The sequence below is a fragment of the Oryctolagus cuniculus genome, chromosome 21 (genome assembly GCF_051225735.1).
Source record: "Oryctolagus cuniculus isolate XC-2025 breed Fujian yellow rabbit chromosome 21, ASM5122573v1, whole genome shotgun sequence".
NCBI lineage: Eukaryota > Metazoa > Chordata > Mammalia > Lagomorpha > Leporidae > Oryctolagus > Oryctolagus cuniculus.
The window spans coordinates 10,868,527-10,885,483 of record NC_142887.1 but is presented as its reverse complement, the minus strand read 5'-3'; the positions used below and the strand labels follow the sequence as shown (position 1 = coordinate 10,885,483).

General features: G+C 50.0%; 1 protein-coding gene across 30 annotated transcripts in view; it reads right to left on the bottom strand.

The window, feature by feature from the left end:
• The window catches only part of CLIP1 (CAP-Gly domain containing linker protein 1), a 133,804-nt gene that overhangs the window by 46,808 nt on the left and 70,039 nt on the right, over window positions 1-16,957 (bottom strand). For 13 of the 30 annotated variants that reach the window (XR_016227096.1, XM_089323048.1, XM_070066146.2 and 10 more), the window contains 5 exons: window positions 9,175-10,119; window positions 6,496-6,612; window positions 4,109-4,166; window positions 3,251-3,334; window positions 2,365-2,521 (listed from right to left, as the gene is read on the bottom strand). Coding sequence is in view for 28 of the 30 variants with exons in the window: in XM_089323048.1 (XP_089179174.1) it covers window positions 2,365-2,521; window positions 3,251-3,334; window positions 4,109-4,166; window positions 6,496-6,612; window positions 9,175-10,119 (1,361 nt within the window). In the remaining 2 variants the exon portion in view is untranslated. Of the gene's footprint in view, window positions 1-2,364; window positions 2,522-3,250; window positions 3,335-4,108; window positions 4,167-6,495; window positions 6,613-9,174; window positions 10,120-16,124; window positions 16,230-16,957 lie in introns of all 30 variants that reach the window. The other 17 variants (XR_016227095.1, XM_070066144.2, XM_070066145.2 and 14 more) reach the window with 3 other exon arrangements.

Here is a 16,957-nt window from a genome sequence, read left to right as displayed (position 1 = left end):
GAAGGAAGACCTTTCTCTCTGTCTCTCTCTCACTGTCTATAACTCTGTCTCTCTCTCACTGTCTAACTCTGCCTGGCAAAAAAACAACGTTGCTTTGAGCTTCAGGGTCGAGAGTTCTTCAGGGCACGAGCCTGCTTTCCACCGCTGGAAATAAAGGACCAGCAATTTTATCAATCTCTGGTGCTCCTGGGTTTGCGCTCGCTCAGGTACAACAGACTCTCTAGGAGTTACTGGCTTATAAATTCAAGCATTTGGGGGCTGGCATGTGGCCTACTGGGTTAAGCCTGCCTGTGGGCCAGCATCCCATATGGGCACAGTTCGTGTCCCAGCTGCTCCTCTTCTGATCCAGTTCTCTGCTTATGGCCTGGGAAATCAATGGAAGACAGCCCAGGTGCTTGGGCTCCTGCACCCACGTGGGAGACCCAGAAGAAGCTCCTGGTTCCTGGCTTGGGATCCACTCAGCTCTGGCTGCCGCAGACATCTGGGAAGTGAACTGGCAGTTGGAAGACCTCTCTCTCTCTGTCTCTCCCTCTCTCTGTAACTCTGCCTTTCAAATAGATACATAAATCTTTTTAAAAAATTAATTAAAACATTTGGTTTTTATATGAAAGCTAGTAAAAGGAAAAAAGTCAAACCAACAAAGAACTTCTGAATAAAGATGAGAACAGATGTTAAAAGAAGCTCCAGCACCGAGGAAGTACAAGGTAGTAAGAACAGTGAGGGCTCTGGGACCACACTGCCCGGACCTGAACCCTCAGGCACCTACTTTAACCCTGGTAAGCGTCAGTGTCTTTTCCTTTAAAGCAGGAATAATACACTCATCTTGTAGGATTATCATGAGAATTAGAACACATACTCCATATTAAGCTGCAAAGTAAGCCCTTAATAAATGTCACTTTTCATTTCATTTAAGTAAGTTCAAAATATTTTAACTGTCTATATAAAAGATATTATTGCCATTGGTAAACCACAATCTATTCTTTTTTTTTTTCTCTCCAAAGAAACCTTTATTTAATGAGTACAAATTTTATAAGTGCAACTTTAGAGCCGGCGCCGCGGCTCACTAGGCTAATCCTCCGCCTTGTGGCGCCGGCACACCAGGTTCTAGTCCCGGTCGGGGCGCCGGATTCTGTCCCGGTTGCCCCTCTTCCAGGCCAGCTCTCTGCTGTGGCCAGGGAGTGCAGTGGAGGATGGCCCAAGTGCTTGGGCCCTGCACCCCATGGGAGACCAGGAGAAGTACCTGGCTCCTGCCTTTGGATCAGCGCAGTACGCCGGCCGCGGCGGCCATTGAAGGGTGAACCAACGGCAAAGGAAGATCTTTCTCTCTGTCTCTCACTGTCCACTCTGCCTGTCAAAAAATAAATAAATAAAAAAATAAAAAAAAGTGCAACTTTAGGAATATAGTGAGTGTTCCCAACATAACCGCCTCCCATCCTACCTCCTCCTCTCTCTCCCATTCCCAGTCCCATTCTCCATTAAGATTCATTTTCAAATCACTTTATACACAAAAGACCAACTTTATACTAAGATTTCAACAATTTGTGCACACAAACACACACACACACAAGTTTTACACTAAATTCTCACAGTACAACTCCTTGAGGACAGATGGCCTGCATGGGAAGTAAGTGCGCAGAGACTCCTGTTGTTAATTAACACTGTTATGTATGACATCAGGGATCACCCGAGGCTCTTGACATAAGCTGTCACGACTATGGAAGCCTTTTGAATCCACAAACTCTGTCAGTATTTAGATAAAACCATAAGCAAAGTCAAAGTTCTCTCCTGCCTTCAGAGAAAAGTATATCCTTCTCTGATGGCCACTTCTTTCTGCCAGGTTCTCACTCACAGAGATCCTTCATGTAGGACATTTTTTTGTCAGTTCCATGCCTGAAATGCTCTCATGGGCTTTTCAGCCAGACCAGAATGCCTTAAGGGCTGATTCTGAGGTCAGAGTGCTATGTAAAGCGACTATCATTCTATGAGTCTGCTGTGTAGACTGCTTCCCATGTTGGAACACACAACCTGTTCTTAAAAAGAAAAAGGGTTTATTTATTTCAAAGACGAAGTGTCAAAGAGAGACGGGGAGAGCTTCCATCAACTGGCTCACTCCCCAAATGGCTGCAACAGCCAGGGCTGTGCCAGGCCAGAGCCAGGAGCCAGGAACTCCACATGGGTGGCAGTGGCCCAAACACTCGGACCATCTTCCTCTGCATTACCAGGAGCATTAGCAGGGAGCCGGAGTGGAACTGAACTTAAACCAGAACTCTGATACAGGATGCCAGTGTCTCAAGCAGAGGCTTAACCCACTGCACCACAACACAGGTCACAGGCACACATTCTAACCGCCAAAGCCACAGGTACCTCTCTTTAAGTCGCAGCTCATCATTCATTCTGCTCAGCTGGGAAGAATTATCTCCTGACATCTTCATTATCTCTGCAATGTCGTTTTCCAATTTTTCTTTTGCCTTGACCAACTGCTCCTCTCTTTCATCTCTCTCTCTGAATTTTGCCTCCATATCTGAATACAAATAGAAAAACAAGTAGCACTGCTGTGTTATAATTGACAAAAGTAAACTGAATACATCCTTGCTCTGAGAACATCTGCATAAAAATCACACGCTAGCAAAGAAGACGAACAATCAATGAGATAAAGAAAAGAAGCGGTAAGATAGAGAGTGGTGAGGGCAAGAGCTGGGAGGTTAAAATCTGAGATGGTTACATGGCAGAGAAGACTGAAGGGGGCAAAGGCACGGGGGCAGGGAGACGCTGGACGCGTCCCAGCGCCACCATGGAGTGCACGAGCAAGGAGGGGAGGCTGAGAGGAAACCAGGAGGTAGGGGGCCTGACCGTGGCAGGAACACGGCTCTGACTGAGGGGGGTGGGGGCCCCCGGGCAAGCCGGGGCAGAGAAGAGACAGGTCTGACTTCACTCCAGCTGCCGTGCTGAGAACAGACGGGAGCAGGACAAGGGCAGAAGCAGGGTCGGCAGTGAGCTGTTATGGATGGCTGTGGCCTTGGCTCAAGGACAGCAATGGGAATGGGGAGACTGGCTGAATTCTCTTTGGAAACAGAGTAGAGACCTTGTGGAAGGCTACATGTCTCAGACAAGCATTTCGTCACATTATACCACCACGAAGAGTGAGCAGGCTATGCCTGAACAGTGGGTGTGTAGTGCTAGACTACAGTGATCTCAAACCCTGGGAAGGCTACCACACACTCAACGCTTAGCGCCAGCGCCACCTCCTTACCTGTTAAATTCTCTCTCAGCCTCTCCAGTTCAGAAGACAGCAGGTTAAATTGTTCCTCCTTTTGGTGTAACTTATTGACAGTTTCTATTGAGGATAAAAAGTTTAATATATTTCATGATTAATAAGCCATCTGGTCTTGGCTGTCTTACAAAACTAAATCATACACTTGTGAGAGCTGAGAATACAGAAATACAGAAGTCCCACTGCAAACCACGTCACTCACTGTCCGTGATCCTAAGGACCCAGCATTCAGCCCCTTTGCCTCACCCCTTTGCACTCAGCTCTTTCCTCTTGTCAGTGAAAACTCAAGAAAGTTATCAATGATGAAAGTTTAAGTGGCTGCCATCGTGGAACAGTGGGTTAAGCCACTGTTTATGACACCGACATCCCCTATCAGAGGGTGGGTTTGAGTCCCAGCCGCTCTCTTTCAAATTCAGATCCCTGCTAACATGCCTGGGAAGGCAGCAGGTGGATGACCCAAGTGCTTGGGCTCCTGACACCCACACAGGAGACCTGGAAGAAGTTCCTGGCTCCTGGCTCCAGCCTGCATCAGATGTGGCTATGGTGGCTATTTGGGAAATGAACCAGCAGAAGGAAGAGATCTCTCTGTTTCAAAGAAATAAAATAAACCTTAAAGTCAAAACACTTCCCCTAAGAACACTGACATTTTAATATGGAACAAGCCTTAAGTGAAAAGAAGAAAGAATCAGCTGGGGGGTCTGAGGCTTCAGGAAGCCAGTTCCTGCGCACGGCAGGGACCTGGGGGACCCTGGGATAGGACTGCAGGCAGCATCCGCTCCGTGCGGGCAAGGCCAAGCCCAGCCTGACGCGCTCACGCTCGCCCCCCGCAGGACGCACCTTGCATACTTCTCTGAACAGAGACCGCCTCCTCGGAAGCATCAGCAAACTTTTCTTTCTGAAGAGAAAGGAACGGACACTCAGAAAGACCTCAAGGGAGGCAGTGATCAGTCACAGCCACAGTTCTGTCTGCATTCCGCTGTGGTTTTGTCTCACTGAAGTAACAAACGTGGGGGCCGGCGCTGGGGCGGAGCAGGTAAAGCCACCGCTCGCAGTGTCCCAGTGTCAGCATCCCACACGGGCGCCAGTTCGAGTCCCAGCTGCTCCGCTTCTGATGCAGCTCTCTGCCGTGGCCTGGGAAAGCAGTGGAGGATGACCCACGTGCTTGGGCCCCTGCACCCACGTGGGGGACCTGGAAGAAGCTCCTGGCTCCTGCCTTCGGATCAGCTCTGCTCCAGCTGTTGCAGCCATCTGGGGAGTGAACCAGTGGATGGAAGACCTCTCTCTCTCTCTCTGTCCCCTCCTCTCCCCCCACTTCTGCCTCTCTGCAGCTCTGCCTTTCAAATAAATAAATAAATCTTAAAAAACAACTGTAGGCCACAATTCTACCACATGTCTACCCTGCACATGTGTGCACATACATGCCAGTGACGCTATCTGTGCGCGTGAATGAATGTGCACACTTATGTACGTGTATGGCTGTGCGTGTGCACTTGGCGCATAGCACACTCTGTAATACGGTCACTCTCAGAGAGCAAACCTTCTTGTCAGAAACCTGCCCGAAAGAGCAGAGAGCTCCAAATGTGCTCACTTCTGGAGCAGACTGGGTCGGGGTCAAGGCCAGCTGCTGTTTCACAGCAAGAGGTCCACTGCTCCACGGCTGATCAAGGTCTTGCTTCCTAAACACGACAGCAGACAAGGCAGAAACACTCTCCCGGCGTCCTGAGATGAGTCTGGAGCTAGCCACACCACGAGGGTTTGTAGCGAGTATTTCTGGGGGCCGGCATTGCGGCACAGTGGGTTAATCTGCTGCCTGTGATGCTGGCACCCCCAGAGAGCACCAGTTTGAGTCCCAGCTGCTCCACTTCCAATCCTGCTTCCTGCTAATGTGCCTGGGAAAGCGGCGAAAGACCGCCCACGTGGGAGACCCAGATGGAGTTCCAGGTTCCCGGCTTCATCCTGGCCCAGCCCCAGCTCTTGAGGCCATCTGGGGAGTAAACCAATGGGTGGGAGATCTCTCTCTCTCTCTCTCCCCCCAACTCTGCCTTTCAAATAAATAAGTCTCTTAAAAAAATTGAGTGTTTCTAACTTATGGTGTTTATACAAAGACGGCACTGGAGCCGCACGTCCGTCGGTGCACACAGACTGCTCCGCTGTGCCCTTCCCGCAGCTGGACGCTCGAGCTGTGTGCTCTCTGATGAGGTCAGAGAGGAGAGGACCGAAACTCACTTTAAAGAAAGGCTGGGCATCCTAGACACTTAGGGAGGAGGGCAGAGAAACGACACGAGCCTAAAAACATTTTCTTATGGGAAATCAAACGGTGATTCTCAGGGCGCTTTCTTAAAATGTAGCTAAGATATTACACGTGGGACCGCCCCGTAGAACTTTGTGCACTGGTGGACACGCCCTCCATGCACGCGTGGCTACTGAGCACTTACCACGCAGCAGGAACTGAATCTACACCTGACTTAACTCAGCTCAATCCACACAGCTACAGGTGGGTGGCAGTTAGACACCCACCACAGAAAAAGGACAAGTTTGTATTGCCACAGCCAGACAACAGAGCCACATACTTCCATTCCCCGTCGTTATCAGCACACTGGTGTGAGAAACGGGCCCAGGAGGACAGGGCCCAGGAGGACAGGGCCCTGGAGGACAGGGCCCAGGGTCTCCACAGCCCTGACCTTCCTCTGCCGGGATGCATGAGGGCCACTGCTGCTGTTCGCTAGGCTCGGCCATGATGCAAGAGGCAAGGTAGAAAAGAAGCAAACCCAGAAGAGGTCAGGAAAAAGTACGTCTAGCTTGAGATTCGGGAAAAGGACACACGTGAAAGGAAAAGTAGTTTCATGAGATGGAATAAACTGAGTCATAGAAAGCGTGTGTTTTTTTAATTCGTTCAATTAGGCAGCACCCGGCCCCGCCAGCAGAGGGCGCTGATGGTCCCGGCCGGCCTGGTAAAGACAGGGAAGGCCTCCCTGTGCGGTGAAAGCAAGCAGTCGGGAACATACCAGAGAAGAGCTTAAAAATTAACAGATAAAAAGGTAACACCTACCTTTGTGGCTAGTTTGGGTTTTGGTCGGCCTCCTGTCCAGGTCATTACTAGCCAATAACTAACAGTCAATTTAAATAGCATTGTCAAAGAGAAAGAAAATGGCTGCAGTAATGGTTTGTTTCAACGGAGAATTTTTTTTCTAACCGAAAGCAGCCAGCCACCTTGCAGTACTCACCAAGACCCGCAGTTCCGTCTCCAGAGCCTCTTTCACTCGACTGACTCCACTCAAGTTTTCCTCGAGTGTAGTAAGCTTTAGCTCCTTCTCCTGGAGCTCTCTGGCAATGCCACTAGCCTAACACACAGTCACATGGCACAGGAGCAAATGAACAAAAAGGAAACAAAAAGGAATGAGAAAAAATAAAATAGAACAAATGTGATAAACTTAGGAGAACAAATACAACACAACAAAGCTGGGAGGAATAAAAAGTTGGGTTTTTTAATCCAAAGAAGTCAAGGACTTTTCAATCAGTTCCGGTTAGGATTGTCCCAGGGCTGCTGCTTTCTCCACCTGTTGTGGAATCAGAGCAGGGAGCGCACAAGCGGACAAGCCCCTGCTCAGCCTCATCTTCTGGACTTTCAAATCTTAAACACAGGAGTGGACATGTGATCTCCATTGTTTCCCTGTATTTCTGGACATGCTTCAAGGGGCTCAACATTTAAAATAAAATTTTAAAAACCACTAGGCGATAGTCACAAGAATTTGGCTTTCGTTAAATATTGAGGTGAGAACAGGTAGTCGGTTTGTGCCCTGACTGGCATGCTGGACCCACATGAGGAGATCTGAGGAAAACGCGCTGTGGCCAGTCTGCCACCGCCAGCCATGGCCTCCCGGCAGTCTCTGCCATCGGTCTGCCTCCCTGCTCCCCGGTGAACCATCACAACCCTTCCTTCTTTGCCACTAGGGCAGCTTCTCCCGCAGAAAGCTCCAGAACCTTCATCATCAAGTCAGCACTCAACTAGTGACAGAACCAGAAACAACCCTTGACGATGAGGACGACATCGGACAAGGCTGTTTGCGAGAAACGGGGCTGCTGGGTGTTTCACATGGTTTCCTATGCCTCGACCAAAAGCACACCTGTCCAGTCTTTTCTCAGAACAGCCAGACTTGGGCCAGCACAGTAGCACAGTGGGTAAAGCCACTGCCTGCCACGCCAGCACCCCATATGGGCACCGGTTCAAATCTTGGCTGCTCCACGTCCAAACCAGCCCCCTGCTAATGAGCCTGGGAAAGCAGTGTAAGATGGCCTGACTGCTTGGGTCCCTGCACCCACATCGAAGACCTAGAAGAGGCTCCTGGCTCCTGGCTTTGGGTCAGCCTAGCTCTGGCCATTGCAGCCATTTGGGGAGTGAACCAGCAGATGGAAGATCTTTATCTCTCTTTCTAACTCTGCCTTTCAAATAAATTTTTATGGTGCCTTTTCTTTTTTAAAGATTTATTTATTTATTTGAAAGAGTTACACAGAGAGAGGAGTTACACAGTGGATAGAAAACCTCAGAGAGAGAGAGAGGTCTTCTATCCACTGGTTCACTCCCCAGATGGCCATAACGGCTGGAGCTGAGCCAATGCAAAGCCAGGAGCCAGGAGCTTCTTCCGGGTCTCCCATGTGGGTACAGGGGCCCAAGGACTTAAGTCATCTTCTACTGCTTTCTTAGGCCACAGCAGAGAGCTGAATCAGAAGTGGAGCAGCCAGGTCTAGAACCAGTGCCCATATGGGATGCCAGCACTGCAGGTAGCGACTTTACCTGGTATTGCCACAGTGCCAGCCCCTCAAATAAATTTTTAAACAAAACAAGAAATAGCCAGACTTAGAGCATGTTCTTGTGACACAGAAAAGATTCCCATAAAATCTTAGAGGCAATGCAAAGGGCTGCGGGCTCTCAGCCTTCCTATGGGGGAACGTTGTTTATCATAGCACATTCATTCATCAAGTCAGAGCACTCCGTTCACGTTCTGCTTTTCTATGGAACCCTACCGACAGGTGGGAAAGGAGAAGACTGTAACCTCTGCCCTCTGTGGGTGATCCTCTGCCTGGCTGGGAGACTGCCTGCCTAGCCCATGCAGGAGGTTAGGAGGGCACGGCACATGCCCCCCGGAAAAAACCTGGTCGAGGGCTCAGCACACTGGGACCCCCACACACGACCTGGCTTCTGGCACACAGCAGGGACCCCAGGCACATTTCCCCCACCCCCACTTCCTGTTGTAGGCCTTGTAACTGTCAACTAGGTAACCGGCTCCAGACCCATAAAGACCATCTGGAATGCTAAGTAGGCTACGTGACCTTCAAGCTGATTGGAGAAGGGCGGAGGCACCAGTATCTGCTTTATCCTGTAGAATTAGTGTCCCTCCCCTGAGCCAGCTACTCCCCCTTGCCTGCCCTATAAAAGCTTGTGCCCGAATGTTACTGAACAGACATGTTCACCAAAACCGACTCTGGCACTTCTTCTCCAAGAACACAGTCGCCCCACCATCCCGACAGCGTGGGCCTCACAGGACGAGCCCACACCCCTGCTCTTTCTTCATTTATCTGAACACCAGCGTGCTGGGGAATTCTCTATTTTAAACAGAGGTTACAGCCCAGAGCTAAGTTTACACAGCATAGCCCAGTGACAAAGTGACAGATCAAAGGAAACCAAAATAAACGCCCATGTTTGGGCCACGATTTCCTCTAATCTCCTCAGGTGGAGCCAAGCTCAAGATTCTCAGATGTTACCCGGGAGCACCGGGCACTTCCTTTACTTCCTTCTGATTAAATAGGGAATGAGGAGGATGGGTCACCTCAACTCAAGAGGAACACATAACGCGACATGATAACGGTGGAGGGAAAGACAAAAGATGGAAGCTGTGGATACAAACCTTGCCGCTCTCAGCATCCTTTTCAATCTCTAAATTTTTAATCTGTTTCTCAGCTGCCTCGAGCTGCTGTCTGAGCTGCTGGATTTCCGATTTACCTTCGGAACTGGCCTTCCGAAGGGCATCAAGATCCAAGAGCTTCTCTTCGGTCGCCTTGAGCTGCGATGCAAAGTTATCGATAACCTCGGTCTGCTCGCTGCATCTGGCTCGCAGCGCCTCTAGCTCCTTTACCTTTGTCTCAGCCTCCTGCAGTCTGTTCAGCGTGTCCTCCATCTCCACCAGATGCTGGTCCTCCGCTCTGTCCAGCTTCGACTTGAGGGCCTCCAGACTGTCCTCCTTCTCCTTGATGACCTTCAGCAGTTTGGCCCTCAGGGCGTCGACCTCCTTGGCGTGGGCAGAGCGCTCAGAGTCCTGCTGGCTCTGCAGGCGTTCTATCTCGTGCTGGTAATCCAGCCTCACTTTCTCTATCTGCGCCTTCAGCTCCGCAAACTCGGCCGACTCGGTCCCCAGCCCTTTGGTGAAGGACACCTTCAGCTCCGCCATGGCCTGCTGGTGGGACGCGATGGCCGTCTCCAGCTTGGACTTCCACAGCGCGATCACGTCCGCGTTCTCCTTGTTGGCGTGGTCAAGCTTGCTTTTCAAGGACTCGTTCTCCTTGGAAAGCTTCTCCGTGGCGGCCTGCAGGCCCCTGATGTCCCTCTGCAACGCTTCTTCCTGGGTTCCGAAGTGCTCCTTCAGGGAAGCCACTTCTCTCTGGTGCTCGGCCTGCGCGGCTGCCAGCTTCTCTTGCAAAGAGCTTATCTCTTGCAAAAGGGAAAGCGACACGTCCACATCCGCAGAGGGCTTACTGCACTCCAGCCTCCTCCGCAGCTCTGCCACTTCCTGTGCCCTCAACGCTAGGTCCTTCTCTAGCTCCATTATCCGGGACTTTTCTGACACCGTGGCCACCTAGTGACAGCAGTCCAAAGAAAAAGAGATCACTTACGTAGCACATCACTGATGAGCTTCCTTTCCTGAACCCTGGAGGCCTGCAACTCCCCCGCATCCCGCGGCACTCAAGCTCTCGGGAAGGTTCACAAGCCAAGATGTCTCCAACTCTGACCACCAGGGAAGCCCAGTTCTGGCAGCTCCAACTCAGAGCTGTCATCTTTGGTAAACTTCCACCCTTTTGAGATGCTAAAGCAATGTAAAACTGACATTGAGTTTAGCTCACTCCAAATTTACTTTTTTTCCCTAAAGACACAGATCAAGGAAGTACCCATTACCCGATCGTAAGTCATCCCAGAGCTCTCAGCCCTATCTGCCGGTTTTCCCCACTGCGCCTCGCCCTGGCTGCATGCCAGCTGAGCTAACTTCTGGGGGGCCTCCCAGAACTGTGTGTGCGGGACAGCCCTGTGCGGCACCTGAGCTCTGAGGGACGTGCTGGAAGCACACAATACACATCACATTTTGAAGACTTGGGGAAGAGAAGAGCTTACGGTGTCTGGCTAATAATTGTTTTTAGAGTGATTACACGGTGAAGTGATAATACTTTGTGTAGTGTTTTAAGTATATTAGTAAACTTAATTTCACCTGTAACTTACTAAAAAGTTAAGTGAGTACCAGAAAACTGCAAATCGCACATGTGTGGCCCGCATCATACGACTCTTGAATAGTACTGGTACACAAGGTCTAAAATTACCCATCGAACGTTTCAATGAACAACATATCACCTGTAGAATAAAAAACCTTCGACTGGACAATGAAGAATTACTTTACTAACCTTTCCTCTTAAAGACAAAGAAAGATAATTACTTACCTGAAGTTACAGGTAAGACTCTTACAAAGAGCCCTCTTTTGGACTTTACAGTTCTATCAGCACTGTGATGTCCGCATCGCGTTCCCTAACCCAGTGGTTCTCAGGTGCCACTACTATGCACATGAATCACCTGGAATGTGAGTCTGCCCTCAACTTCCCAGCTGCCCACACTCATTTTGATTCCATCTGAGCTCCGGGGTTTGAAAAATAAACATCCCAGGGCTAGGAAAAACACTTTCTCAACCTGCACCTTTTAGTCTTAAAGAATCAGCTCTGACTACCACCTGTCAAACAGTTTAGTCCAGCAAGTACGTGGAAAATGGCTTCTTCAGGTATAAAAATCATTTGACTAACCTGGGAAATAGAAGGGAACATGAATCATTTTTAAAACATCAATGAGCCCCATATTTCAAGCATCAAAACTCCAAATTTAAGACCCCTCTCCCACCTTGCCTTCATCGGAACAAAAGTAACAAATGTGTTCCTTTCATTTCTTCTGCCCACCTACAAGTTGTGATTCCAGTAAAAATCCACACGGGAAGAGGGAGAGGAAACACTTAGGTTTCCGAAGCAGCAGAATCAAGTCATCAAACAATGAAGGGCTGACTCTAATTGCTGCCCTCTGTGGTTCTACAAGGACAGAGTTTGTGGAAAACTGAATTAAAAGATGGCTTTAGGGTAGGCGTCTGGTGCAGCTATCAGCATGGTGCTTCACCTACATTTCATGTCAAAGAGCCTGGATTTGAGTCCTGACTTCCCACCAGCACACAGTCTGGGAGGCAGCAGTGACGGCCCAAGTGCCTGGGTCCCTACCACCTACCTGGGAGACTTGGATTGAGTTCCAGGCTCCTGACTTCAGCCTGACCCAGATCTGTTGCAGGTATTTGGGGAGTGAACCAGTGGATGGGGTTCTTTCTTTTCTGCCTTTCAAAAATATTGAAATCCATTTTTTTAAAAACATTTTTTAAAAAAAAACCTATTTAAGGGGCTGGCACTGTGGCATAGCAGGTAAAGCCGCCACCTGCAATGCCAGCACCCCATATAGGCGCTGGTTCTAGTCCCAGCTGCTCCTCTTCCAATCCAGCTCTCTGCTGTGGCCTGGGAAAGCAGTAGAAGATGGCCCAAGTCCTTGGGGCCCTGCACCTGCGTGGGAGACCGGGAAGAATCTCCTGGCTTCAGACTGGCACAGCTCCGGCTATTGTAGCCAATTAGGGAGTGAACTAGCAGATGGAAGACCTCTCTCTCTCTCTCTCTCTCTCTATTTATATATATATATACACACACGGCTCTCCTTCTCTCTCTGTGTAACTCTGTCTTTCAAATAAATAAATAAATCTTTAAAAAAAAAAACTTATTTGAAAAGCAGAGAGATGGAAAATCTTCCATTTGCTGGTTCACTCCCCCCAAATGCCTGTACAGTCAAGGCTGAGCGAGGCCAACGTCAGGACTGCATCCCGGTTACCCACACGGTACTAAGGTCTCCAGGACTTGCGCCGTCCTCCGCTGCCTCCCAAGATATGCATTAGGAAGCTGAATCGGAAGCTGAGTAGCCAGGACTTGAACCAGCACTCCAAAATCAATGCCTCAAGCCGTGGCTGAATTCACTGTGCCACACACCCATCGCAGTATTGTTTTGCTTTTTTAACTAATTTTTTGAGAGGCAGAATTACAGAGGGGGAGGAAGAGAGGGGAGGAAGTGGATAGAGAGAGATTTTCCATCCACTGGTTCACTCCCCAGATAGCTGCACTGGCTAAAGCCGGGCCAGGCTGAAACCAGGAGACCAGAATTCCCTGAGTCTCCCACATGGGTGGTGGGGCTCAAGCACTAGGGCCCCCACTGCCTTCCCAGGTGGCATTAGCAGAAAGCGAGATCAAAGGGCTGGCACTGTGGCGTAGCGGGTAAAGCTGACGCCTGCAGTGCCAGCATCCCATGTGGGATGCCAGTTCAAGTCCCGGCTGCTCCTCTTCCAATCGAGTTCTCTGCTAATGCACCTGGGAAAGCAGTGGAAGATGGCTCAAGTCCTTGGGCCCCTGCACCCGTGTGGGAGACTGGGAGAATCTCCTGGCTCCAGGCTTCGAATCAGCGCAGCTCTGGCCACTGTAGCCATCTGGGGAGTGAACCAGCTGATGCAAGACCTCTCTCTCTCTCTCTCTCTCTCTCTCTCTCTCTCTCTCTCTCTCTCTGCTTCTCTGTAACTCTGCCTTTCAAATATATAAATTAATCTTAAAAAAAAAAAAAAGTGGAGCAGCTGGGACTGGAACAGGCACTCATAAAGGACGCCAGGGTTGCAGGAAGTATCTTATCCCACTGTACCACAACACCTGCTCCAAGCTTGTTCATAATATGCATCTTCCATGATTTTTTTTGAAGATCTAGTCATTAGCACCGATTTTCAAAATTTTTGCATTGGGGCCGGCACTGTGGCGCAGTGGGTTAACGTCCTGGCCTGAAGCACCGGCATCCCATATGGGTGCCAGTTCTAGTCCCGGCTGCTCCACTTCTGATCCAGCTCTCTGCTGTGGCCTGAGAAAGCAGTGGAAGATGGCCCAAGTCCTTGGGCCCCTGCTCCCGCGTGGGAGACCCAGAAAAAGCTCTGGCTCCTGGCTTCGGGTCGACACAATTCCAGCTGTTGTGGCCAATTGGGGAGTAAACCGTTGGATGGAAGACCTCTCTCTCTCTGCCTCTCCTCTCTCTATGTAACTCTGACTCTCAAGTGAAAAATAAATCTTTAAAAAAATTTTTTTTTCTTTTTCTTTTTCATTTTTTTTACAGGCAGAGTGGACAGTGAGAGAGAGAGACAGAGAGAAAGGTCTTCCTTTTGCTGTTGGTTCACCCTCAATGGCCACCGCGCCTGGCGCACTGCGGCCCGTGCATCGTGCTGATCCGAAGGCAGGAGCCAGGTGCTTCTCCTGGTCTCCCATGGGGTGCAGGGCCCAAGCACTTGGGCCATCCTCCACTGCACTCCCGGGCCACAGCAGAGAGCTGGCCTGGAAGAGGGGCAACCGGGACAGAATCCGGCGCCCCGACCAGGACTAGAACCCGGTGTGCCAGCGCCGCAAGGCGGAGGATTAGCCTAGTGAGCCGCGGCGCCAGCCTGCATTAACTTTTAATTCTGTTTTCCACAAACTTTTTGAAGCACCCTTGTCGTTCTTAGCCACAAAGCAGTTAAATGCAGAAGATGTCATATAAAAAAGTGAAAAGAATAATGTGATTATTCTTTTTATGTCATTTTCATAAAGAAGAAAAGCATTTCCATTTGTTATTTTACTTCCCAAAGTCTGTCCACCCACAGACTAACCTTCCCATGTGTCTGCCTCTCCCACTAGTCCGAGGCCAGGCCAGGCAGGAGTCACTTCTTACTCCCAGCTAATGCTGCCACAGCACTGGGCACACCTGGTGACGCCCTGCGGTTACGGGGTGGACCGCCTGAAGGGAACTGTAAAGCGCTTCCTAGGAGGGACGTGGGTGATACCAAACTACGTGGGTTGCTGGTTGTTTCCACACTTGACATAACAAGAGTGGGGACCAAGACACACACACACGAGTCGAGGGAAGACAGCAGCTCTCCTCTGCAGGGCTGGGACACCCCTGCTGGGAACGCTGGCCTTGTATCCAGAGCAGGAAAAAAGTGCCAGAGTTGCTTGCTGACAATATTCAGATACAGGAGAGGGGGTCAAAAGTTTACAAAATACATCCTTCCTTTGTCAACAGGCCTCGGCCCACTTGTCCCTTCTATTTCCCACATCAAGTCTTTGCCTCTTGGGTAACAAAGAAATAGCACCAATTCTCACTTTTTTCCCCCACCAAATATATAGGAGAAACCTTAAGTTTTAAGGCAAACTGAGAACATTCTTTCTTCTTTTAAAAAAAAAAAAAACTCATAATTTAGGGAAGAAAAAGCATTCCATTGTCTAGATTTTTAGATAAGTCAGTCAGTGATCTCTCGCCAAGAGAAACTTCCACAAATATTAATAATTCAAAAGAAAAAATCAAGATCCCAAATTTGATCAGAGACATAGTTTTTCAAATTTTAAAGTTAATATTTGGGCAACTTAGCCAATCACAGTCCTGATTTCACTGTGTGAGCACTTACTCTGCATGCAGATGAGTGATTATGTCTTAAGGCTTTCGGCACAAAAGCCATTTCCATAACGGCTCCACCCGGGGTCGGCGAGTGTCAGCAGCTGGAGCTGCGTGGTGACCTGGGACACGACCTGCCCTCGGAGTCAGCGGGAGCAACACCACCTCCTCCCTGCTCGGGCTGTGCTGAGACTCATCCTTTCAAAACACTCAGTGCTGGGTGGGTGTTGTGGTGCAGCCGGCTGTGGGGGTCCTGGATGCTCCCCTTCCGGCCCAGCTCCCTGCTGATGCAGCCACCCACGAGGGAGACCAGAAAGAAGCTGCAGGCTTCTGGCTCTGGCCTGGTCCAGCCCCAGCCGTTACGGCCATTTGGGGAGTGAACCAGTGGATGGAGGACCTCTCTCTCTAACTCTGCCTTTCAAATAACCAAATCTTGGAAAACAACAACAAAAAGCACTTAGCACAGTGCCTGGCAGGAAATGAAGCACCACTGGCGTCCTGGCCGCACAAGCCGTTCTGATCCCAGCACGCGCCTCCCTCCTCAACACTGAGACTCCTCTTCTGGGTGGAAAGGAGAGAGACGCAGAGAGACCAGCTCCCCAGAAAAAAGAAAACCGAGGTCAAAGTCCTCGGGGTCACCACGTCCTTCTCCCAGGGGCCAGGGAGGACAGCAGGAAAAGATTTCTAAAGCAAAACAATGGTAACAAAAATCATTTAGAAAACCCAGTAGCCAGGAGGAGGAGAACAAGAGGACAATTGACTGCTTGTGGCAAACTGAAGAAAGGTATTTCAAGGAATTAATACAAAGAACCTCAAATTACATGGTTGGGACGGTTCTGATCTTGATTCTGGTTGAGCCAACCATAGGACTAAGTCTTTCCTTTTGACAAAAGGTTTGATAAAAACACATCTGGGCCTCCTGCAAATCTAAGCTCATGAACACCTACAAGGTCCCAAGACCAAATTCAGGTTGAACCACTGGGTCAAGGCTCAGGCCAACTGCAGGGCAGGTCTCCCGAGGTGTCCACCATTCACACGCATGGGGCTGCTCCATGAAATAGCGAAAACCATTACCCTAGTGTCTTCTAACTCCCTCTGGAGTTTGTCAGCTTTGGTCTTTTCAAAGAGCAGGCTCTGTTCAAGCTCCTTAATGCGGGCATGCTCCAGTTTGGTCTGCGTCTGTTAGTGAAAAGGAAGAGGAAGAGAACACCACAGTGCTACCACGACATGCCAGCACGAGAGAGGGGAGCGCAGCATGCAGCTGGGCCGCCGGCACCTTCCGCCAGAGGACGGACAGAGAGGGCGTGGAGGAGGCAGGGGAGGCTACGGACAAGGGTGACGGTGGGCGGGGCACAGGAGCTGTCTGTCGAGAAAGGAGAAATGGAAAACACATGAGGCAAGATGAGGTGTCAGATGCATGCAGCCAAATAGGTTACATTGATAAGTGAAGTTTATCAGCACACATTAGAACAGTTAATGCCCTCTGAGCTGTGGTCTCCCTCCCGCCCAGCAGTCAGTGGCCATTTGAGATTAACGTGTACATGACGGAAGGGAGACCAGCCGCCATCACAGGACAACATTCTGGGCCTCAGAGCATCCCCCACGTCCTGAGTGCAAGTCCACAATCTGACAGGAGCAAGGGTCAAGGGTCAACCCGCAGGACCGGACTCCCGAGCGCAGGGCTGGGGACAGCCCAGCATGCCTTGGCCGAGACAGGAGAGCAGGGTCTGGGGGATTCTCATCTTGTCTCCCAGGGCAAAAAAAAAATGGAGTAAGAATTAAAGGGAAGGTTCGGTCATGATTACCCTGCATGGCCTCCATCTCAGGAGCAGGGTCTCCCCGCGACTGTAAGGCTCTCGTGATTCTTACCCTAAGGTACAGCAGCTTCCATCAGCTCAGATGTTAGA